At 39.6% G+C, this 17,789-nt stretch overlaps 1 protein-coding gene across 1 annotated transcript in view; it reads left to right on the forward strand.

Annotated features, from left to right (window-relative positions):
* Positions 1-17,789, forward strand: part of ryr2a (ryanodine receptor 2a (cardiac)) — a 254,922-nt gene that overhangs the window by 158,223 nt on the left and 78,910 nt on the right. The window contains exons 50-69 of the mRNA XM_049562736.1: positions 102-213; positions 321-441; positions 647-816; positions 975-1,195; positions 1,667-1,757; positions 3,102-3,242; positions 3,948-4,111; positions 4,300-4,378; positions 4,860-4,949; positions 5,396-5,533; positions 5,656-5,733; positions 6,900-6,975; positions 7,455-7,578; positions 9,215-9,330; positions 10,082-10,146; positions 11,123-11,244; positions 11,506-11,555; positions 14,522-14,582; positions 16,932-17,170; positions 17,482-17,563. Coding sequence (XP_049418693.1) covers positions 102-213; positions 321-441; positions 647-816; positions 975-1,195; positions 1,667-1,757; positions 3,102-3,242; positions 3,948-4,111; positions 4,300-4,378; positions 4,860-4,949; positions 5,396-5,533; positions 5,656-5,733; positions 6,900-6,975; positions 7,455-7,578; positions 9,215-9,330; positions 10,082-10,146; positions 11,123-11,244; positions 11,506-11,555; positions 14,522-14,582; positions 16,932-17,170; positions 17,482-17,563 — 2,340 coding nt within the window. The remainder of the gene's footprint in view (positions 1-101; positions 214-320; positions 442-646; positions 817-974; positions 1,196-1,666; positions 1,758-3,101; positions 3,243-3,947; positions 4,112-4,299; positions 4,379-4,859; positions 4,950-5,395; positions 5,534-5,655; positions 5,734-6,899; positions 6,976-7,454; positions 7,579-9,214; positions 9,331-10,081; positions 10,147-11,122; positions 11,245-11,505; positions 11,556-14,521; positions 14,583-16,931; positions 17,171-17,481; positions 17,564-17,789) is intronic.

Here is a 17,789-nt window from a genome sequence, read left to right on the forward strand (position 1 = left end):
TGAGATAAAAGTGGTCTGAAGTATTTAGTAGCATCAATAACTTGTGTGTGTGTGTGTGTGTGTGTGTGTGTGTGTGTGTGTGTGTGTGTGTGTGTGTGTAGCAGTGACATGCTGGAGGAAGAGGAAGATGATACCATCCACATGGGAAATGCCATCATGACCTTCTATGCTGCTCTCATTGACCTGCTGGGTCGCTGTGCTCCAGAGATGCATGTGAGTGACCACACACACACACACACACACACACACACACACGCACACAAAAACACAGAGAGAGACTCATAGATACACATACACTAACCCAACCCTTTTTCTATCAGTTAATCCATGCTGGTAAAGGTGAAGCGATCCGTATCAGAGCCATTCTGAGGTCTCTGATTCCTATTGAAGACCTGGTGGGAGTCATCAGCATTCCATTCTCCATGCCCAGCCTGAATAAAGGTAAGCAAACTGTCCAGTACCCACACTTTCTGCATGACATGCATTTCACAGTAATCCTGATATTAAACAGGTCGAGGATGGGATCAAAGACGGAAATTAAAAGCGCAATAAAAGCAGTGATTTGGTTGATGGTTAAATCTTGACTTCAGTCTTGTTTGTTTGTGTTTTTGTGTATGTGTATTATGGGATGCCTCGACATGCATAGATGGGTTGGTGGTGGAGCCAGACATGTCAGCTGGCTTCTGTCCAGATCATAAAGCGGCCATGGTTCTGTTCCTGGACAGAGTCTACGGTATAGAAGACCAAAACTTCCTGCTACACCTCCTGGAAGTAGGCTTCTTACCAGACCTGAGAGCTGCTGCCTCCCTAGACACTGTAAGTGTGTGTTTGTGTCACTAGTGGTCATTTCTACTCACCAACACACTCACTGCCCTTAGAGTGCACAGTTTTCCCAGAGCAAATCCAATGGCACACTCAACTATAGTCTTCTCTCTACCTTTTTCTCTCTTCTTCTGTCACTGTGTTTGGGTCAGGTTGCTCTCAGTGCCACAGACATGGCACTCGCCCTCAACAGGTATCTGTGCACAGCCGTGTTGCCTCTCTTGACCAAATGCGCGCCACTGTTTGCGGGAACGGAGCCATTTGCCTCGCTGATCGACTCCCTTCTCCACACGGTTTACCGCCTGTCCAAAGGCTGCTGCCTTACCAAGGCCCAGAGGGATGCTATAGAGGAGTGTCTACTGGCTGTTTGTGGGTAAGACAGAGACAAAACTGATGTACATGTGTGAGAGTCATCAGAATCCTTCAGTTTAAATGATTGTTAAAACACATAGGAGGAGCTTTCAGGAAAGCACTGCAAGATTCTGACATGTGCTTTTGATTTGGTATCTAAAATAGTTAAACTAAAATAAAACTAAATATGGTGCAAGTAATCCATATTTAAACTTCAGTTTAGAACACACCTCAGCCACACTGTAATATTTTGAGTTTAGCCATTTAAACTAAAAGATTAAACTAATAACCACATTCTCATTTAAATTCCCTACTCATTTCCATTAATGTATCTTTATGAAGCATTTCCTATGTGTTTTGTGAGTATTAAATTTCCATTTGTCTTTCTTGTTTTGATTTGTCCAAAGATCTGTTCTGGTTCCACTCTTTTAATACTGTTTCTGTGTGCCGGTGAAAATAACCAACTAATGTGTGTCATTTGGATCATGTACAGTAAGCTGAGGCCTTCAATGATGCAGCATCTGCTGAGGAGGCTGGTGTTTGACGTTCCTCTGCTTAATGAACACACCAAGATGCCTCTAAAGGTGAGAAACAAATTTCACTTATATCTCTGCCCAGTCAGGGACAATCAGAGGTTTTCAATTGAATCTACGGGGACTATGGCTCATAAATCATATCACAATATTCCAGGGTATTTTTGCAATATCGATAATTTGATGATAGGAGAAATTAGTAAAAAAAAAACTTTTATTATTAATTTAAGAACATAGAATTGCTGCAAAATAAGTGCTATAGTCAATTTTACTTCAAATATTCAGTAAAAACTAAACAAAAATGGTCTCTCATTTCTTTAGTTTGTAAACAACAACAGTAACTCAGAGTGAGATTCAGATTCTGTATACAATATCAACAGTACAACAAAATAAAATCTACCACAAATAACACATTTAAACAGTTCCCAAATACAAAAAAATGTACCCTGGGATCTATGTATATAAATCAACAGGCGATTTCCTTCTTTTAGCAAAATCCTAAATGATTGAGTTGTTTTTCTTTTTTCCCACCTGGACCTTTATGCTCTGCCATTTCTCCTGTAATCATCACACTGTAACCTGTGACAGACTGTTATACTATAATAACTATCTCGCAGTCATATATGTGTAGTTTTTTGTCGAGCCGTGAGCGTGACTCAGTAGGTTTACATTACCGAAGGTTTATGACAAAATCAGTTGACAACACCAACTCCAGTGAGAGAGGAGAGGGAGAGACACTGTGCTGCTGCCAGAGGAGCGGCTGAATGAGTTCCCTCTGAGCAGTAACTCACTAAAAGAGTCTATGAAGTCCGGGGCTGTTCATAAAACATTTAGGACACCACAGTTTATTCCACACTACTAAAGCTGCTCTTTTTGGAACTACCACAGAGTCGGTAATAATTTTGCTTTCAGCCATGCCTGTTGTCACCATGTGTAACAGTATGACATCAAAATGTCAACAAGTTGAAATATTGCGAGGATCATGGTTTTCATATCATATTTAAAAATTATGCTGATATTATTGTAAATACTATGATATAACACACCCCTTGTAATAAGAATATTTATTTTACACTACAATCTGCAACATGCACGTTTCTACTCTTTTACCTCAGCTCAGACAACATTCACAAAGAGCAAGATTCTCCACTCCAACATGAAATTGTGATTATGTGTCATTGTAATATAGGAGGTTAATAAAAATTGCATTCTACAACACATTCAGAAAACATATTTATTCTCATACAGTTGTCAACAACACAATCCTTTTTCTTTGCATCAGTATCTCTGTGTGATCTTGTACTGATAATGTGTACCATGGGCTACACTGTTGAATTGAAATTGGTTCTTAAATCCAGCCAGATGGTTGATGAATATTCTCTTGACTTTCCCCAGCTGTTGACCAATCACTATGAGCGTTGTTGGAAGTATTACTGCCTGGCTGGAGGCTGGGGCAGCTTTGGAGCTGCATCAGATGAAGAGCTTCATCTCTCCAGAAAACTGTTCTGGGGAATATTTGATGCTCTGTCCCGAAAGGTAAGGTTCTAGTCTAGGCCTGTTTGTGGAACATGAAATGAAAATAAAGCAAACTAGGTGAAAAATTAAATAAGCAAATGTGTTGAGGGGGTACTCATAATTTTGTGTTACACTTCCTCAAAGTTTAGACACAGACAGATTTAATAAAAAAAAAAAAAAAAATCTAAATCTGAGCAATCGAGGCTAAGATATCATGATTGTTTTGTCCCATCTGAGATAACACATCTTTCAAACCCCACATCTCCCAGTTTTTAAATCAATATTTTTGTTGTAAGTATGTATTCTCAAAGCTGAAGCTTTGAAAACCTTGCTGACATCACTATGATATCAGAAGGGTTTCAGACTTGACAAAACTCCTCGAGAGACACAGGTGACATTACAACAGTTTTCACAGGCAGACAAACTTCAATGTCAAAAAGAGTGTAAAATTAGTATTTGATAAACATTCAAAAACCTGAATACTGTGGTGATGATAACATTAGTACAGGTCATTTCTTTGTTTTTATAGCTGTGGTTGCTCATAGGGTACCGTCAAATTCTGTGGCTGACCTTTTCCATCAGTGCATCATTGATTTGCTGCATATTGTATCTGTACATGCAATAATGCAAAAAAGAAAAGTAACATAAAAGGACAGGAAGTGTGGTGTAAGCACAACAGTGCTATCTTGTGATGTTTAAAGCTGTGTATATGTTTTTTTTACGTAGCGCTATGACCAGGAACTGTTCAAGCTGGCCTTACCATGTCTCAGTGCTGTGGCTGGAGCTCTGCCTCCAGACTACATGGAGTCCAACTACATGGCCATGATGGAGAAACAGTCATCCATGGACTCAGAGGGAAATTTCACTCCACAGCCTGCAGACACTACCAAGTATACAGCTGATTTATTTCTTCTTTGCTAAATAAGTTCAGTTTCTGAAGTTATTTTTTTAGGGCGGATCCATATTCAGATTCTTATGAAGATACAGTGGGGAATTTATCAAAGCAAAAACATCCAAAGAAGTCCTGTCATCAGATTTAAATTCTGTTGCGTTTTGTTTTTCTATCCTTCCCTATCAGTGTGACTGTCCCAGAGAAACTGGACTATTTCGTAACCAGATATGCCGAGCACAACCATGAGAAGTGGTGTATAGAAAGGGTAAGGACGCATAATGTTCACTAGTCAACATGAAAAGTGGTGGTCCTGCTACTGGTATGTTTTAAGGCAGTGCTTCCCAACTGGTGGGTCATGGTCCAAAAGAGGGTCACGGGTCCATTCTGAATGAAACCCAAGTGACAGGTGTCAAGTTTGTAAAAAACACACTTTATTTTTAAGTACAGTGAAATTCTGGCACAGAGCTTTTGTCTTGAAGTGCTGTTACCTTGTGTAAAGTGAGTGACTAACAGACAGCTACTTAACAGAGACAGCCAACTAGCTCAACAGCTTGGACAAATGCAGGTATGATGCTAAATGTATTAAACTATGTGGACCTAGAACTAATGACTGAGGACAAATCTGGCCCCCTGGCTGGACCAGTTGGGAAACACTGACTTAGGGAACACTAAACTGACGTCTCAGTAGTTACATTCTGCATGAAAACTGAATGAAGTTTAAAATGTTTCATATGTATGTTTTATAGTTTTCCAATGGCTGGTCATATGGGGACCAGATCTGTGAAATCTCCAAGAGCCACCCTTTACTAAAACCATACAAAGGCCTCTCCGAGAAGGTAGTCTGCATGCAGCTGTCTGAGTCTCACTTTCTGTTCTCATTGTTAAGCTAAATTGCAATATTTTGACTTAACCTAGCCAGGTACCTACTGTAAGTGTTAAAGCACTCAACTGTGTCACAGCACACTGTTAACCAAATGTGAGCCAGATCTGGCCCAACAAATGGCTGCAGGATTTGGGTAGATTCTATGAGTGCCAGCTTTGAAACAGTGTCAGCTCGTGGAATCCTGATTCTAGTGTGCCATTTATCACTAGCCTGACATGAGTCTGGATTTCTTAGCATTATTTTTGGAAACCATTCAGGATCAATGGCAAGGAAATACTGTATCTTTGACACTTGAGGTTACAGTATCTTGTGGTGTATTGCAGTTTTGTAGGTGAAATATTTTGGAGAGGTACTAACTCACTGTCAGGTTTTGTCTAAAGATTGGTTGTCATTTTGCAGGATAAGGAGGCGTATTGCTGGTCAGTCAGAGAGTCTCTGAAGACCATGCTGTCGTGGGGCTGGAGCATCGACAGGATCAGAGAGGGCGACCCTGCCAGCCTCCACAATAAGTCCAGGAGGATATCACAGGCCAGCCAGGTATACACAAATAGGCACACACAGTTACACATTTGCAAATACAAATTTACTTCATGTTTATAAAAAATAGAAAACCACATGAAAAGTGACATCAACATACAGTTTATCCTGTCTTTTCACAGTTGTCTTTTGAGGGAGCTCCAGCTTTCAGCCCGAGACCAATCGACATGAGCAATGTTACACTGTCCAGAGACATGCAGGTAGGTTACTGTGCACTACAGCTGTAATCAACTAAAGAAAATCTTGGTTGACTAAAATTCCACCGACTCTTCGACCAATTGGTTTGCTGATGGGGTTAAAATTCTGAACGGGTTATCTTTAGGTTATCTAAATTACCACATTGCACCAAGTGCACTCTACTGGTGGCGTTGTGTGTACACCAAAAGCCTTTTTTTTCTGTCACAAAGCTCGACATTAACACTTGCCCCGAGCAAGTTAACTCGGGCAAGTGAATGCCTGAAGTGGAAAAAAATGTGCACATTTAACACTTTTCCACCTGATCTGCTGTGCACAAGTTTATCTCACCACCAAAACGCTGAACAGAACTAATGAGAAAGATCTATCATACTGGTCACTTTACAAGTTAAATTTGGGGTTGCCAGTGTCATACACAGCATAATGTTACTAACATTAAATATATCTGTAATGCTGCATGCAAGGCAGAGACTCACTAGTTTTAGCCCAGAGGCTAACGTTAGCCATCCTGCTTCTACAACAAGGGTTCCGATGTGATCATATGGCTTTCAGAAGCTTTATAATCCCGCCTTGAACTGCTGTGACTTTTTTGAGACTGAGTAAAATAAATCCATAATGATAAGTCAAACACTGAATTTCTTCTGTGAAATGTTATCAGTTTTTCTGATTAAAAACGAAAGTTGAAATATGTTTAACTTTGAGTGAAATGCTTCACTCCTCATTGTCACCAGCTGTCCAATCACAGTGGAGAAGGGGTGGGACAAATACAGCATAGACCAATCATCACAGAGGACAAATACAAGCACTCAACAACAACAGATTTCTTTTTTCAGCTGGGTAAAGCAACGCTTTGGTGGAAACACGGCCTTATTAAAGTAACTGCCGCAATTATCTGACCAGTGAGAATTTGGTGGGACAAGAGCAAACGACCAAACAATGGACCAACCAACCTGAGCTATAAAGCCCTAGGCTATACACAGAAAGATAAAACAATATATATACAAACAAGTAAATTAAAAATGTGTTTGATCCCTGAGTTTAACTGGGCTGCTGTAGCACTAATGAAGATTAATGATATTAGTATAAAACCTAAAAGATATTGTGGGTTGATAGATGAATTGATAAGCACAGTGAAACAGAGTCTTGTACATGTAACATTGTGTTTATCCAGTCTATGGCAGAGCTGCTGGCAGAGAATTATCATAATATCTGGGCCAGAAAAAAGAAAATGGAGCTGGAAGCCAAAGGTGAATATGACACACGCACATGCACACACACACACACACACACACACACACACACACACACACACACACACACACACACACACACACACACACACACACACACATACACACACAGGTGTGCACTGCATTTCCCGAAACATTTTCCTTTTCTGCTATCAGTCATCAATGACTTTATTTTGTTTCTGTTATATTCTGTTGAAACAAAAAAATGCATCAGGGTTGTGGACATATTTGTCTGAACAAAACAATTCAACACTGCTCAAAACTGCATTAAAATCAGAATCTACTGATCAGTCAGTCATCAGAAAAATGCCAACTTCCTGAGCTGATGGCAGTGCCACTAATACAGTGAGCTATAATTATGCTTTTAAGGTTCCTGTAGCTTTACTAACAAGAGGTGCTTAGATAAACAAGAGTCCTCTTTGTGTCATCCTGTTCTGTTTTTATTTTCCATCCTGCTGTGTTGCTCTTGTCTCCAGGTGGAGGGAACCATCCTCTGCTGGTTCCCTATGATACACTGACTGCTAAAGAGAAATCCAAAGACAGAGAAAAAGCACAAGACATTCTCAAGTTCCTCCAGATCAACGGTTATACTGTGTCCAGGTAGGAAGTAGACTAAAAACTTTACACACACAGTGTGCAGTTACTCTAATGTGCATTTGAATTTTGAATGTGATTGATTAGTTGAATTTAGGTAAGTTTCCTACACACAGTGAAGGAAATAAGTATTCAACATGTCAACATTTTTTATTAAACATATTTCCACTGCAGCTGTTTTCAGCAAATTTAACCCAGACATTGATATTAAATCAATAAATCTGCCCTAGAAAAAGTACTGAACCCACTAACTGATATCTATTTGATACTTGGTGGAGAAATCTTTGTTTGCAATGTCAATATCTGTTCAGGATGGATTTTGTCACATTCACACAGATAGTCTTTAAATCTAGAAGATTCTGTAAACCTTAATCTTCAGTTCCTTCCACGAATCTTCTACTGGTTTTAAGTCTGATGATTTACTGGGCCATTCAAGCACTGGGCCATTTTTTCCTTCCTCTTAAACCAACTGACAATCTCTTTGCAGTATGTTGTGGACCATTGTCCTGCTGGGAAGTCCACCCTTACCGTATCCTCATTGTCTTGGTGGATGGCGACAGATTCTTAAGAATTTCCTGGTACACGGCAACATTCATCTTCCTTTTGATGTTGTAATTGATTGAATTTCTTTAAATTTGACACAAATGTCCATTTGGACTGAAAAATAAACTGATTTGAATTTTGTGGTTGAAGGTCAAGGTCACTGTGACTGCACAAAATATGTTTTTGGCCATAAGTCATTGATGACATTTCATATCCAAAAGGTCAAAGGTCAAATTCACTGCGATATAATGTTCAGCATAAAACATAATTGGTCAGATACTGAATTGGTGACACTAATCATGGGTGCCCACTTCTTGATACGAATCTGTTGCCGTCCACCAGGACGGTGAGGATGAGACACAGATGGACCTTCCAGCAGTACTTTTTATCTGTGTCATTCCACTTAATTGGACATAACCATTTTTTACAGATTGGAATGTTACATTTCCTTTATCTTGTGGTTATATTGAGTTAATTCCAATGACAGGTCTAAATTTTATGTGAAAAGTTGCATTGGAAATATGTTTAATGAAAAAAATGTTGATGTCTTGAAAACTTATTTCCCCCACTGTGTGCATTAAGGTTTGCCTGATGACATACAGAGTGTGTGCATAACAGTGTGTATCTCTACTGGGTATTCTTTCACACATTTAATGGAACAGGCTGACATTTTAGGAAATGTGTTTGTTTGCTGTAATGTCTGACCTAGAGTGAACTCAATTTCATCTGTGTGTGTGAAAGGTTTTGGATGTGTTTAGCTTAACATACCACTGAGAGTGTAAGAAGAGGGAAATGCTGGTCTAGCCAGTTAAATAATAATACCTTCAGACAAATCAATAGGTATGTTATACCATGTTATATCATGATAAATAGCAACTACAGACTTTTAAGATTTTGTGTGCATTCAGTGCACTTTGCTGTTGTTGGTTATTATATAGTTATAAGTATCTAAACATGTTAGATAAACAAGACACAACTGTTAGATAGGACAGCTTTCCAGCTGTTGGAAGGTATGTTTTCACCTTTGATAGAGCTAAGCTGGCAGAGTATTTTGCACAGTGGCAGCTCATTCCTTTAAGCGTGTGTATGTTGTTTCCAGAGGTGTGAAGTCACAGGAGTTGGACACTCCAGCTATAGAGAAACGATTTGCCTACACCTTCCTGCAGCAGCTCATCACATATGTAGACCAGGCACACCAACACATGATGGAGTTTGGTAAGACTTTTCTGTTACTCATTCAATAATAAACAAATGACAGTTCTTATATTAATGTAGTGCAGTGTTCATGTCAAATGCTGTGTGTAACTGAACTCTGGTCTAGATCCATTAAGGCTGGTGCAGAGGAAGGTGTCATGTCACCAAAATAACAGCAGAGTGCAAAGCTGGTGACTACCTGGTAGTCATACAATACCCACAATTTATTGTCGTTTAATTTGCCTACATATACCATGTCTTTTAGCCAAGGCCATGCAAATTTTTGTAACATACAGTTTGCACTTGACGGCATTAATAGTAAGGAGCATCTTTTGAAAGGTAGTGCAGAGATTGTGCAGGACTTACGTACTATATTATGTTTACTTCTTTTGTGATTATACCTGCAGAAATCATCTGCCTTACATTCACAAACATACAAAAAGAAATGTGCGGGATAAATTCCTATATCACATGGTGTACCCAGTCCCGTGTGAAAATGGCACAAGAAAAGACATTTTACTTTTTGAGTGTACTTCCCCTGGGTGCAGTTTAAAAACTGAAGAACTCTCGCTCTTTAAGGGTTATTGGCTGCCACACTTATACTATTTTACTATTTTCAATGGACTCTTTGCAGCACAAATTAAATATTTTTGATAATGAAATAAAAATCTTGCTCCTAGATCAACCACCCGAGGCAATGTGTCAGATGAATGTCACCATGCAAATCTGTTCAGACTTTATTGTCTTTGATTGTGATTTCTCTGTCATTTAGACCTGGGAACAAAGCCAAAGGGAGAGAAGATTCCTCATGAACAACAGATTAAGTTCTTTGGAAAGGTCAGAACTCATCATTTCACTTGATTTATAAATCAGTTAGGTATTTGGGTATGTTTATTATAATCTTGGAGGTTTTTTTTTTTTTTGTAACAATGTGCTTGATGATGTGCAATATAAAAACTGTTATCCAGCAGTAATCATCAAGCCTGTCTTTAGCAGTCAACCCAGTCTCACTCTGAAGTTGTCAAATAACAGCACTTGGTCAATGACTTTTGGTGTCAGATAAACGAAAAAAGATAAAAAGGGGACAACATAAGTTAAGGGGGTGCAAGTCCAAGTAGAATGGGTGGGAAGGGTGGTGGATGGGTCCAACAACTACGGACTTTCACCCGGGAGGCCATGTTTTTGCTATCTTTAAGACTGTACAGCCAAACCCTCTTTTTTCCCCCCTAAAAGCGTGTGTTTGCTACTTGTAACCACATGCATTTGTTGTTGAGGAAAAAAAAAACATCAACTCGCAGTGTTGTACTGACATAGTGTGTTTATTTTGAATGAGACTGTATGCAAACTGTACATTTCCTGTGAAAACATGTATGTTGAAATCAGACAATGCATATAATGCTGAAAATGCTGAAATTGATGCAGCATCCCAGGATGTCAACAACCAACGCACCCAAGGTACCTTGTACCTCATAAGTTGATGTAGAAAGTCCATGACCAAACGTCGATATGTAACTAGATCAGAGTGAGAATGTGTTGTAACAGTCCTTCCGATGATCTCATAGGGCTTATGGAAACTGCTGCTAATTCTAATGCTGGGTTCTGACCAATCAAATTTAAAATAATCTCAATTAATCTAATTTGCTTTTATTCAAATCACATCTTTTAATGTATGTATGTTGTATTGATCAATATTTTCCTAGAGATGAAATCAAATTCTTTGCATGGAAAGTCCATTCCTAAGACCTATTGTTTAGTATTTAAAAGACAGACAGATGGGTAATTACTCTCTGTATTTATGTTATTTTACCCTCAGGTCGTTTTGCCATTGGTGGATCAGTACTTTAAAAACCATAGGCTGTACTTCCTGTCCACAGCCATCCATCCAATCAGCAGCGGAGGCCACGCCTCCAACAAGGAGAAAGAGATGGTGACCAGGTATGTGTGACAAATGACATAAATTAGACATCCAAACATGCCAGCATTGCAGGGTGTAGCTTGCACTTATGTTTTATTGTTGATTAATATGTATGTTGGAGACTGCTATATTTAATGTACTCCCTGTGTATGACAGGCTGTGTGCCTTTATATCTCTCCTGCTCTCTCTTTGTCTTTCTCTTGGTTGATTGTCTCACACTATTTTATCTCGTCCTCTGCTTCCCTCTCTACCTCTTCTCTCCTTTCATCAAATCTTTTCAGTCTTTTCTGCAAACTAGGAGTTCTTGTCAGACATAGGATATCCTTATTTGGTAAGGACGTTCATGCCTACTGCTTCAACTTCTGCTCCTTCTCTGCTGTGGTTCTGAGTGAATATGACTGCAGTACGAGTGGTTACATATTATGTTGGCCCCAGAGTACTGTGTTTGCTATAGATGTGTCCTTGAGAGAAAAAGTAAGATTTATAGGGAAGTCTCTTTATTATTATTGTTGTTATTATAATATTAATATTTATTTATTATAATTATTTTTTGCAATTTGTAGTAAAACAAATGACACATTATCTCTAGCTGTTCCTGGTCTCAGAGAAAAATGCCATTATCTACACTCCACATGTTAGGCGTTACAACTTAAAAGGTGATATGTCAGTGTTGAGTCACAACCATAGACTGTATAAAAAGATGGACGTAGCCACTGTCACGTCAGTTATCAGTTTGTGGACTCTGGTTTTGAAGCCTTGACTTTGGCATTTTGGCTGTTGCTGTCTTGGATTTTTGGAGCCATAAGTGATCATGGCTGCGTTCCATTAGTTGATCAACATGCCCTTGTTGACTTCCCCTTGACACTTGCCCTTGGAGGAATCCCAGCTGCCATCATAAGTATCATTCCATTTGTCTGAAAAACTGAAGGCCTCTGTTTGATGCAAGCTGTTACATAATACCAAGGGCCAAGGGTAAGTGAATGAAGGGAACCCTGATGAAATGCAGAGCATAATGAATTGTGCATATGTAATGCATGGGCCATTTACATTCTATGGTTAACTGTGATAATGCTAATGCTAAATTTTACTAGCAAAACACAGGCTTAAAATCACTGAAACCAAATTTACTTACTGGCAAAACAGAATACCTGACTCCTTAGAGGGTCTTTTAGTACAACCAAACACTGAACTTTTTTTTTTTTTTTTTTTTTGGACAGCTAAAATGTTAGGTAATGTAAACTAGACAGTATAAAATAATGGACACAGCCACCATGACATCACCCACTGATTTGTGGACTCCCATTTTGAGCCCTGGGTTTGGCATTTTGGCCATCACAACTTGGATTTTTGGAGCCAAAAGTGAAGTTAGAGAGTATAGCAAACACCAATGCCAGCTGCTAGCTTAGGTAACACACTGCATTTAGAGCTATAGTTAACCATGATAATGCTAATTCGTATTTTCACTTGCAGAAAACAGCCTTAAAACCATTAAAACAGATATACCTGGCAGAAAACTATGTCTTTTAGTAAAGCCAAAGGCTGATCAAGGCTTTTTTAGATGATCCAAAAATGAACTTTCATGAACTGAAAACATGAAAAAAATGAAAAAATCTGGGGTTATGATGGGCGTCTATGTGGTTTTACTCATTCTTGTTACTGGTTATTACTTGTTTACAGCTTGTTTACGCTGCCCCAAGTGGACAAAAAACAGTTATTGCAGTTTGTAAGTCGTTACATCATAGTCTCCCATATGCTGCTGATTAAGTGATTGCTGGTGTAAAGTGACCAGTGATATTGGGTGCATTCTGGTACCTCTTGTCATCATGTAAGTCCATGAACCATCATGTCATTTCGTATTTTCCATATATTTGCATTCAGCTGGTCATCTGTCACTGGTAGGGCTGAGTGTTGTTTAAAAACTTTCAATCCTGGTGTTTATCATAGTCAAGCACCTCAGCACTAAACAAGGTATAAATAATGGAAGCCAAGCATAAGCAGAACTTTTTCTTGCTATGTTTTTAATGATAGAGCAGTACTATTAATCAGGTTCGTATTTACCATTGTGTATCCATCACTTGTTTAAGACGAAATTCATACTGTAAGCTATCATGGTCTTCAGGTCTTGTAAGTCTTTTTGTTTACATCCCGTGTGCCTTTGAGGACTACCAAGCATGCTGAATGCATTTTTTCCCTCATAAAACTTTAAACAAGCTGACTTTCTAAAGAAGTTTGAAATCTGCATTGTTTGCATCCATATTTACTTGATAGCAGACTTCTTCTTCCCTGCCTTTTTTGGCACGTTGCTGTGTTTCTTGGCTGTGTGCATAAGAAAAAACGAAACAGGGACCCTCATGTATGGACATGGATACTTAGTGCTACTGGTATTCAAAAGCGCCACAGTTTACCTTTAAAGGTTAAAATCAGACCTCAGAAACTGAATATAACTCAGTACTATATTTTTAACAGTTGGTTAAACCAATATATATTTGTGTGATCTGTACTGAGGACTGTGCAAAGATCTAAACATACTACACGCTGAAACTTCTTCCATGTGAGACAGTTTATAGAATAAGTTATCCTGCATCTATTGTTGATATTAAACTGTGATCATAAATGACAGCAGTGTGTTTGGGAGAAACAGATAGAGGATGAACATGAAAAAGCTCTAGAACATCCTTAAATAGTGTGTACAGGAGTGTGTGTATGTGTGTGTGTGTGTGTGTGTGTGTGTGTGTGTGTGTGTGTGTGCACATGCATGCATGATACCATAGTTGTGTGTATACTCGTCCTCTGCTCAGCAGCTGTGTGTGGTGTGTAGTGAAACTTGTTATACCATATCATGTGCTGAGAGCATTTCACCGTGTCATTCTCCTCAAAGTAAAAAGATGTTCTACCTTTGATACAACTGGAAACAGACAGACACATTTGTGGGAAAAAAAAATAGTTTTTTATTGATATTTATCAGGCTGTCAGGATTTTGCTTCCAGTACTGTTGACAGCAAAAAAGCCTGGAATTAATAAGCTTGTAATATCATCACTTTTTAAAAGAACATATTTTTGCTTTGAACATGATGTTCTGCTGTATTATTATCTGAAGAACATACATGACAGATGTGTTCTTCAGATGTGTATTCCATCAGACAGACAACTCTTACGTGTTGGTTTGAACAGGGCTGTTGTTTTGTTGTGTTAGTGCTCTGTAGTGTTTGACTCTTCACATACCTGACAGACAGGAACCTCAAACCCTACCCAGTATGTGCACACTCTCTGTATTAAGTGATCCTGTCTACTTTTCAGGTAACAATGCTACATCCATCGTCAACTGTCTGCAGATACTGGGACAAAGCCTGGATGCCAGGTGAGGAAAGACATTAACTAAGTTGTAGCCTATATGTCTGTGTGTGTGTTTGCCCCTTGTCATTACAACAGGGATGATGCTGAAGGACCGACTGTATAACTAACTTAGCCATTGTGACATCACCCATTGGTTTGTGGACTCTTAGTTTGAAGCATTGAGTTTGGCATTTTGGTCAATGCCATCTTGGATTTTTGGAGCCAGAAGTGACCATGTTTGTAAGAGAGGGTGGAGCTAACCCTTATGCTAGCTGCTAGCCTGGTTAGCATGGTGAAGTCTTAACCAAGTCTATGGTGCATTAATCCCCACTACTGCAGCTAGCAGCAGCACAGTTACTTTCTGTGCTGCTGTGCCTGCCACGAGAACTGCTGTGCGGTATGCATGTAAATTTAATCGGCACACAATTTTGAGACTGACAGACCACTCAGGGGTCATTGCTGGTCAAGCTGAAAATTGCCTGATTCTGGTCACCAGTAGACTAATAGATGCATCTCTATTAAAAACACTGACATCTTAAGGCTCATTTATGCTCCCTTTACGTACAAAAATGTATACGTCCGTTTCAAACGATGTTACCGTCACTGCCCACATACTTCCATGCACCCTTTACGTTGGCATGGATGTTAACCAATATATCCACCAGGAGGCAGCCCAGCATCAAAAGTTTATGACAACAACAAACTCAAAAACAAACATGGCGACTGAGGAGGAGATATTGATAATGTACCTCTTGCATAAAAGACAAAAACAGAGGCAGCGTTGTAGGAGGCAGTGGTTGGTGAGGCCGTTAAATACATCGCGACTGGAGGACGGAGAATTCTTTTCTCTAGTGCTGCCGATGAGAGAAATTGAATTGTTATTTCAATTCAATTCAATTCAATTTTATTTATAAAGCCCAATATCACAAATCACAATTTGCCTCACAGGGCTTTACAGCATACGACATCCCTCTGTCCTTATGACCCTCGCAGCAGATAAGGAAAAACTCCCCCAAAAAAACCCTTTAACGGGGAAAAAAACCAGTAGAAACCTCAGGAAGAGCAACTGAGGAGGGATCCCTCTTCCAGGACGGACAGACGTGCAATAGATGTCGTACAGAACAAATCAGCATAACAAATTAACAGTTATCCACATGACACAATGAGACAGAGAAAGAGAGAGAGAGAGAGAGAGAGAGATGCAGGTAATGACAGTAGCTTACAACAACATTATTGAAAGTAATAATATTATAGTTATAGTTCTGGCTACTGTGGTACAATATGTTGAAAGTATATATTAGTATCTGGCAGTATACATGTGTGACAATAGTCATATGTGTATAATAACAGTAGAAGTATGACTAATGACTAATGATGGCAGCAGCAGCAGGAGGCATCTGGCAGGACCACGACAGCAGCACAACCACACACGTCACGCTGTCCAGGCACCGCTGCGATATGAGTTAATCTGAGAGACAGTGGAGCACAAAGGCTCCGGAGAAGAAGCCGAGTTAGTGACATCCAGAATGGCTGAGTTAGCAAGATGCAGTAATAGAATACGAGAGAGAGAGAGAGAGAGAGAGAGAGAGAGCTACATATTGGATAGTGACAGCAACACTGCCCCCACGGTTTCCGGTGGTACTGCTCCGTTTGGCCCGTATCCGTAAGCTTGATAGAAACGGGCAGAAATATGGACGAAATGAATGCAGAGCACACACAGAAGGCTCCGTCCGTATCCGGATCCGTATTTAACGTTGAGCATAAATGGGCCTCTATGGAATCTGCCTCTGATTCTTTCATTCTGTATTTAAAGGCATTTAGCTAGATTAACTCATTGAGTTTCAAGTCATTTTGCAGCCAAGGGTGCAAAATACACGAATGGACTTTTTCCGGTTTTGTACATAAAAAAGTCCTGAGAAAGCAAAGAGGATTATCTGGCACTTTTCTGCATTGACACACAGGTAATTTGGGAGCAGCTCAAGAATTGCCTCATATAAAAAGGTGTACTAATGAGAGAGTGGGTGGCCAGAGCAGGCCATCCTACCCGTATTCTAACCGTATGTGAGTATAACTCACAGTGATGAGCCAGAGCTTTGAATGAGTTTCAGGGCGCTTGTCCGAGATGAACTGGAAAGTGGACAATATCAGGCTGCTGCAGCAGGAGGCGGTGACAAAAAGCCACAGTGAAGTCGAACAGTTTCCCGACAGTTTCCAGCAGTGGCAGTTCTAGCCTAAATGGCGCCCTGGGCGACACCCCCCTATGGCGCCTGGGCAAACGCCCATTCGGCCCCTATCAGGATCTGTAGAATACATCAGGTTGGAAGATGTCAGTCTTGTAAAGATAATGTGAAACCTATCTCTCCCCATTTATCAGGACAGTGATGAAGACTGGTCTGGAGTCAGTGAAGGCAGCATTACGGTTGTACTTTGACAGTGCAGCAGAAGATCTGGAGAAGACACAGGAGAACCTGAAGTTGGGCCAGTTCACCCACAGCAGAGAGCAGCCACGAGGTGTCACTCAGATTATCAACTACACCACCTTCGCTCTGCTGCCCGTCCTCTCCTCTCTGTTCGAACACATTGGACAAAACATGTTTGGAGAAGACCTCATATGTGCGTATTGACTTGTGCTACTCATTATGTTGGCTTGAGGCATCGACGGTGAAATCCAAACAGTGAATGTTTCAAATGTTTTCTTCTTAAAGAACAAATTCATGTATTTACATATCGGTTAAAAATTGTATCTAATGGGTAATATCACATTTCCAGCATGAAATTTCATGTTCAGTTCTGATGAAAAATGTAATAGTTGGTCATTTACAGGAAAAATGTTTTTATTTTTATTTTTCATTAAAATCAAAGAAGAGAACTCCCTGAAATGTAAACTGCAAACATCTTTTTTTGTTCACCTCTCTTTCTCTCAGTGGATGATGTCCAGGTTTCCTGCTACAGAATCCTCAACAGCCTCTATTTTCTGGGAACCAACAAAAGCATCTATGTAGAGAGGTACAGTAAACCCTACAGTACACATGTACCATATTGAAGGTACAATAACCTGTCATATAATCACGTTTGTTCCACATTTGTATGGAAGTTTACATGTACTGTGAAGAGTATTTGAGTTTACAGAGGGCATCGAATACAACTCAAAATCAGCATACCAACATAACATCTGCGAAAATAGCAAAGCTACAAAGCCACATCTTATGTTACTATGACAACACCCAAACTT

Source organism: Epinephelus fuscoguttatus, linkage group LG20, assembly GCF_011397635.1.
Source record: "Epinephelus fuscoguttatus linkage group LG20, E.fuscoguttatus.final_Chr_v1".
In the NCBI taxonomy this organism is placed as follows: domain Eukaryota; kingdom Metazoa; phylum Chordata; class Actinopteri; order Perciformes; family Serranidae; genus Epinephelus; species Epinephelus fuscoguttatus.